At 40.1% G+C, this 7,782-nt stretch overlaps 1 protein-coding gene across 1 annotated transcript in view; it reads right to left on the bottom strand.

Annotated features, from left to right (window-relative positions):
* Positions 1 to 7,782, bottom strand: part of ppfia1 (PTPRF interacting protein alpha 1) — a 29,825-nt gene that overhangs the window by 2,251 nt on the left and 19,792 nt on the right. The window contains exons 23-29 of the mRNA XM_016516336.1: positions 5,482 to 5,544; positions 5,289 to 5,315; positions 4,678 to 4,853; positions 3,751 to 3,845; positions 3,510 to 3,685; positions 340 to 408; positions 101 to 269 (exon numbers count right to left, since the gene is read on the bottom strand). Of these exons, the coding sequence (XP_016371822.1) occupies positions 101 to 269; positions 340 to 408; positions 3,510 to 3,685; positions 3,751 to 3,845; positions 4,678 to 4,853; positions 5,289 to 5,315; positions 5,482 to 5,544 (775 nt within the window). The remainder of the gene's footprint in view (positions 1 to 100; positions 270 to 339; positions 409 to 3,509; positions 3,686 to 3,750; positions 3,846 to 4,677; positions 4,854 to 5,288; positions 5,316 to 5,481; positions 5,545 to 7,782) is intronic.

Raw genomic sequence — 7,782 nt, 5'->3', positions numbered from 1 at the left:
CACACACACACACTCTCTCTCTCTCTCTCACACACACTCTCACACTCTCACACACACACACTCTCTCTCACACACACTGATAACAGCCAATCACTCGTACCGTCCAGCTGTGATTTCTTGGTCAGCAGGGCGGCGGAGGACGCATCTCCAGCGCTAACTCTGAAGCTAGCAGGCAGCGTGTCGGCAGAGCTCACACTCATTCCGCGCACGTCTTTGGGCCGGAACTTCTTCCTCCAGGACGGCGCGCGGCGGAAGTTCTTGTCATCATCCTGTGGAGAAACGGCTGTGATGTGAAGCGCTCAGATGTGATACACAGACTGACGAGCGGACTGAACTCACCTCCTCTAGTCTCCTCTCCGTTCCTGCTGCTAACAGACGGCTGTACTCGTGCTCCAGTACCGCCCTCGCCTGCGGACACACAGCACTGACATTTACTGAAGCGTGACATCTGCATCTCTGCACAAAATAACATACTGACCGCAACACGTCAACAGGACTTTCTACTGTGCCGCACACATCAGCCATCAGAGCACAACACTCTCACGCTCATGAATGAGTTCCTTAAGGAATAAAATGACCCAACGCTGACTGTTCTGCCTGTTGATCTTTACACAGCTAGTAACCTATAGTGTGACATGTAGTCCTATTTAGAGCATGGAAGATGCGGATTTGATCATCTGGAAAAGTCTGCACTGGATCAGGGCGATCCAATCCAATGCTGCTTTGAAAACATGGATTACCTGTTCCTAGACTGCAAAACATAGGTTATTGCAGATATATGGGTTATATATCTGCAAAACAATATTATTGTGTGCTGTTCTGACATGTGCTCATTCTGAGTGCGTACACCTGAAGCGCGTGAACTGAAAATCCTGTCAAACAGCGCCTGATTACTGGACGCGTCTGATTGCGCTAATACTGTCAAAAACACACAAGCTTTACATATAAACACAGCTGATTATGTCTTAAAGGTGCACTGAGTGACTTTTGCCAAACGATGTTGATATTTGAAAGCACCAAAACAAACTCGCGCAGACCCCAACAGGACCTCGCCCCTATTTTGATAACTCCGCCCACACTTACGTACACAACCCTGCCAGCGACGATGGTGGGTCTGCTGATTGGCTGCGAGTGTGTTTCAAGACTCGGTCCGACACTGTGGTCAAAAGCGTTTTTCAAAAATCACTTAGTGCACCTTTAAGTGAAAGTAAAGAGTTGAGAGAGAAACGGATGTGTGCAGCTCTTAAAGTGACAGCAGACTAATAGCACTAAACATGCTGCTGCTTCTCATTAAAGGGAGAGTTCACCCAAAAATTACACATCGCTCATTATTTACTCACTCTCATGTTGTCCCAAACCTGTATTACCGTATTGACCCGAATATAAGACGATGTTTTTTTCTTGGAAATACATCTGAAAAAACGCGTTCGTCTTATATTCAGGGTCTAGACTTTGACATGTCAATAATACACCCACAACAATAGGTGGCGCCAAATACGCATAAAACGAGTGTGCCATGAAATACGTAATGTAATGCGTGTTGTAAAGATCGCGAGTAAAAACAAAAGAAAAAGAAAACCTTACAGCTGCACGAGTCGTGACTGTCACGTTACCCTGATGGGACCAAACTCCCTTTGTGATTTTAAAACATAAGACAGTACCCAGATTTCAAGACTACAGTAAGATTTAACTTCTACTCTTAATAAGATTTTGGTAGGCTACTATTAGATGGATAGCCTAAATGTCCTAATTCAGATGGGCTACCAGTTTTTTTTATTTTTTTTTATGGTATATCAAAAAGTGTATATTTTTTAAATGTGATTGTTGGTACATTTTACCAGTTTTTACCATACTTTCAAAACAAAAATTAAAATAGGAAAAATATGCAATATGAAAATAATTGAAGACAAAATGTGTTTTACTGAGAAAAAAAAAATTTGGTTTTTAAAAAGCCTTTTTCCAAAAGGTACATCTGGAAAAAGGGGGGGTCGTCTTATAATCAGGGTCATCTTATATTCGGGCCAATACGGTACTACATTTTATTTATTTAATTTTAATGTCTATTTTTGAATCACAGTCATGTGAAATGCAGATGAAATTGTCATTAAAATCTCAAAAAAAAAAGAAGAAGAAGAAGAACAAAAGAACAAAAATGAAGCCTATGTTAAGGACCATTATTATAAAGATAAATGAATTTGATAATTAATAATTGAAAATACATTTTCATTTTTTAAATGTATTCGTTTTATTTTTGAGGTGTTTGCCTTCCTTAAAAAAGTGTGCTGTTGCTAAACCTGCGAGACAGTAAACCCCTTCTGCACAGGGACAGGAAATGACATTGAGGTGATGTAGTTGCCATGCAATCTGTCTGTTTGTCAATAGGTCATCCTCTGAACAAGCACCGAGCCATAAACCCTAAACCTTAATGATATGCTTTATGGTACATGGGTGGACTGCACAGTAGGCTGATGCTGATTACCCAAGATTACGCAGGGTTTGAATAGGGATTGTAATCTGCTCGTAACTCATGTTTGCTCAGCGCAGATGTGCAGCCATTGTCATGAATGACGACAGAGCTAAGAGACCACCCTGTATTCAAGAGCGCATGACAATCATCTTAAATGAAATGAGAGATTACAGTGGATTAATGGTCTGAGAAACGTGCAAATGAGAGACTAAATTTCTCTCACTGACAGTGTGTGTGTGTGTTCACATAGGAAAAATATGCAATATGAAAATAATTGAAGACAAAATGTGTTTTACTGAGAAAAAACAAGATTTGGTTTTTAAAAAGCCTTTTTCCAAAAGGTACATCTGGAAAAAGGGGGGTTGTCTTATAATCAGGGTCGTCTTATATTCGGGCCAATACGGTAATTTCTTTCTTGTGCTGAACACAAAAGAAGATATTTTGAAGAACGTGGATAACCCAACAGTTGATGATCTCCACTGACTTTGATAGTAAGAAAAACCAGTGTGGAAGTCACTGGAGACCAGCAGCTGTTTGTTCCCACACTCTTCAAAACAACTTCTGCTCAACAGAAGAAAAACTCATTCAGGTTTAAAACAGCTTGAGATTGAGAGTGAGTAAAGTGTTTTATTTTATTATTTAGTGCTTTATTTTGATATTTGTTCATTCAGTTTCTTGAGTGCTACTGCTAGATACACCTACTGTACCTGAAAAATAAAGCTTGTTTTATTTGTATATTATGTGTATTTGTAATGTGTATCTGTCATTATTTTATCTTTGTTATTAAAAAATAAGCACAAAGATTTTTATCTTCGCCTATTTTGACCTAAATGTCTGTTTATATTTTGTTACCTTGTAAGGCTTTGTTTTTAAAACAGGGAAATTAGTTTGGCTGTGCTGCTCAGACAACTTGCAAAATAGTAAAACCGACATGACAGAATCGTGATAAAATCGTGATGTGATATTTTTGCCACGTCGCCCACCCCATCCGGATCCAGATTAAATGTTTTAAATAGTATGCCGTTATGTGTGTGCGTCTCACCTGTGTGCACTGTGTAGGGATCTGCAGCAGCAGCGCCAAGGCGTTGTGGTCGAACGACTCGTCTAAAGCGAGGAGCGCTCCGTGAACGCCGCTCTCCAGAAGATTCCCAGCATACTCCTTCAGCCCGATGGCCTGGATCCAGCTGAGCACGCGCTCGTTCGTCCACACCAGCACATCTGCAGCAGCAGCAGCGTCAGCACACACTCACACACAACACAGAGACGCAGACCAGCACGCTCACCTTTGACCTCCACCTGGGACTCACGCCTCCGCTCCAGCTCTTTCCTGTCATAGTTCAGTCGTCTCAAACACATCACGCCACACTGAAAACTGTTCCTGCAGAGCGAGAGAGAGCACCAGCAGCAGGGTTCAGCAGCCAAACATCACTGCTCTTCTAGATAGAGAAACTGATTATCTTTGCAACAACAGCCACACACACACACACACTCTCTCTCACACACACTCACACACACACAAACACTCACACAGACAGAAACCACTCTCTCCCATGAAGCACTGCAGAGGTTGTAATGAGTCGGTTTCCTGATATTCACAAACTATTTTCATGCAGTTAAAACATGGTGTTTAATATAACTGCACTGCTGATTTGGATTCAGTTATAGTTTCTTTCACACATTAAACTCATTAAAAATGACCATAAGATTTCTGAATTGACTTTTCGGTTAACTTCAGCTCTCAAACTCCGGTAAACTCTGCAATGTCACTGATCTGACCTTCATCCGCCCAGAATTCATAATCTGTTCAATTTGACAGCATGATTTGTGACAGGCGTTACTGTAAACAGCGATTGGCTCATCGCAGACGTCTCATGTTAACACCTCCACACCTCGCACTGGCAATCCTAGCCTTGTTCTCTCATAATATCGAAACGGTTATTAACCGGTAACGCTGCAACCTCCCATCCAGGGAAAACTGCCAGAAGTGATTTAGCTGTATTTCAGGTTCTGTTCACACCTGATCTCCGTGTTCTGGACGAGGCGTGAAAGTACTCGATGTACATTACGTACACACCTTGTACCTACAAAATAAACAGGCTGGCTGTTCAGTTCAGGGCTTAAACTCAATTTAAAATAGTAATCGATGGGGAAAGTACTTCTGGAGGCCAGACTGTGGGAAACCAGGCGGTGTTTTGGTGCTCAGGACTGACCTGTGGAAGCTGTCCACCATTTTGAGCTGACTGCGCAGGTCTTTTTTGGTCAGATGATCCAGCATACGAGCGTCCACCAGAGACTCCATGAAGTAGCTGCGGTACTGAGGCAGACCGAGGCTCGGCAGCCAGTCGTTACCGATCCACTCGTGGTTCATGTCACCATACGCCAGAGTCTGAGTGTGAACAACACACATTCAGTCAGAACACTACTCACCTAAAAACATAACACTATACAACAACAACAACAACATACACTCAGATTGATCATAACCACATTAGATTAGAGAAACATCCTCCTGTCTTGAGATAAAACCATCGTCAGTGTGATCCAGAAACACATGGATTTCAAAGATAAAGACCAGCAGATGTTGCCTAACATGATGAAGAACTGCAGCGAATCTCACGAAACCAGTCAAAAGCACATCCAGGTCACATCTCAGACTCAAAAACAACTGGGTTTCCTGCTAAACATCTGAACGGGCTGCATTTGCCCAAAACTAAATACTTCTGAGTTGTTTTGGTCTGATGGTGAAGTGAAACGTGACCTGAACGAGTTTCACGATTCATGTCCTCAAACACAGATAAAAGAGAAAGACTGAGGTTCAAACCTGGGCCCAGCTGCCCTCCTCATCCTCCTGGTGTTAGCAGGTTAGCATGTGGAGCGAGAGGGGAGTCAGTAGTGGAACAGAAACATAACGTGACACAGTTAATCATCAGCGCTGCATGCAGGCGATCACAGCGAGCAGCGAAGCACAAACACGCATTAGCGTTAGCATTAGCGTGACGCTGACAGTGACTGACCGTGAGCGGCGTGGCGGCCAAACTCTCCATCTCCTCGTGTGTGAGCCAGACATTTCCAGAAGACTACAGAAATCCGTGAGCGAGGAAAGACGGAGTGAAAGAAGACATTAGGAGAGCAGAAGAGTCTGTTATTGTGCTGAGGAACATTAGTAAAGCGATCACAAACATCCCATCAGGGGTTAATGTGTGAGGCGTGCGAGAGAGAGAGAGAGAGAGAGAGAGAGGACAGACATGTACTACGGTAAAATCCACAGGAACAGCACAAGCTTTACCACGTTTACTCTTATCGCTAGTTCTTCTGCTGTTTACCCATAAACCGTCTCAGGCCAGAAACCTGAGGATTTCACCAAAATTTCTGATCACTTATCAATATGGCTTTAAAATTATAGTAGTAATAATAATACATAAAAATCATCATCATTATTATTACTACTAAATAAAACATACAAATTACTACACAGAAACAAAATATTACTAATATTCAAAATATTTCACTGTAAAATAAGATAAGAAAAATGAGTATTTAAGAAAAGAAATTATTTTACATTACGAGTTTGAAAATATAACACTAATATTGAGAAGCCTTAAGGGCTTAAATAAAGTTTGCAGGAAGCCCCTAAAGCTTCTCTTTAATTGATAAACGTTTCTGATCACACGTTTGTGAAGATGTTTGGTTCATGCTGTGTTCTCAAATGCATGTTAAAGCGACTCGAGCTCAGAGCAGTTCATGTGAAGCATTTACTGTGAACCGAGTCGCTCTGAAACGCTCAATCAATGATTTCAGTTTTAGTTTGAGTAACTGTGCAGCCCTACACTCGACATTAAAGGGATAGTTCACCCAAAAATGAAAGTTCTGTCATGAATTACTCGCCCTCATGTCATTCAAACTCGTAAGACCTTCGTTCATCTTCAGAACACAAATGTAGATATGTGAGCCGTGCTGGCAACATGAGTCCGAATGTGACCGGGTCATTTTGAGCTACAGGCAAAAAAAAAGTGAAAAATTTTATCAGATTTGAGGTTTTCACAAAAATGAGTTCATTAAGTCCTCGTCTAGCGATCCCAATGCTCCAAATAGTAATCAAACATCTAAAATGACCTTTATTTGTACGTTTTCTGAAAGGAGTACCTTTTCTTCGCTCCTCACGCTGACTGTCATCCGAAGCACGTGATCCCGATAAATATACACAGTATTCACACAAACATAATCTGTTGTGTCTAAAGTGAACGTTAGGGGAAAAACATCTGATGTGTAACATTATATTAGATCCGTGCATTACAGTGGGTCTGCCTCATTAATGCTAATCTAACAATAAAATAATCACTCGCTGCTCTTGATTTAACTGCTTTTGTAGTTTTAATAATCAGTTTATTTGTAATAAACACAGTAAAGGAATTTTTACATTTGATTATTTTGTTTTTCTTGAATGCTTTTAGATGTAAAATGAAAAAGGGTAATGCTTATATTTGTTCTACTGCTTTTTTTTTTTTTGCATCTGTTCTTATTTATAATAACAAAGATCAAATAAAAAACAGCTATATTGTGATTATTAATATAGTAATTATTATTAAGAAAAGAAGTGGAGGAAGAGATGCAACGTTGCTCTGTGATTTTGCTTTGGAACCTTCAGAAAACTTTTTAAACTCCATTTTTCTCAAAACGGAGTAATTTTTCATCCGATTCCAACAAATCATACATCATTCTGAAGATCTGTTAATCTGAATGTGAAAATGAAAATAACTCATTTTTGAAAAATTGCTCATTGTGACTAATTTTGCCAGCACAGGACATCGTTAAAATAGTCCATGTGACATCAGTAGCTTAACCGTAATGGTATGAAAATACGAGAATACTTTTTGTGTGCAAAGAAAACAAAAATAACGACTTTATTCAACAGTTTCTTCTCTTCCGTGTCAGTCTGCTCACTGCCTTTCTGTGCCTTGACCGTGTCAGTTCTGTTGCTGTCTCTGCAGGGTCAGAGAGCTCTGGGATTTCATCAGAAATATCTTTCTTTGTGTTCTGAAGATGAACGAAGGTGGAATTTTTACATTTTATTATTTTGTTTTTCTTGAATGCTTTTAAGATGTAAAATGAAAAAGGTAATGCATTATTTGTTTCTTTCTTATATTTGTTCTACTGCTTTTTTTTTTTTTGCATCTGTTCTTATTTATAATAACAAAGATCAAATAAAAAACAGCTATATTGTGATTATTAATATAGTAATTATTATTAAGAAAAGAAGTGGAGGAAGAGATGCAACGTTGCTCTGTGATTTTGCTTTGGAACCTTCAGAAAACTTT

Source organism: Sinocyclocheilus rhinocerous, unplaced genomic scaffold (genome assembly GCF_001515625.1).
Source record: "Sinocyclocheilus rhinocerous isolate Xijiao unplaced genomic scaffold, SAMN03320098_v1.1 scaffold1499, whole genome shotgun sequence".
Taxonomy (NCBI): domain Eukaryota; kingdom Metazoa; phylum Chordata; class Actinopteri; order Cypriniformes; family Cyprinidae; genus Sinocyclocheilus; species Sinocyclocheilus rhinocerous.
Note: the sequence above shows the minus strand (reverse complement) of the source record. Positions and strands in the feature narration are given on the sequence as shown.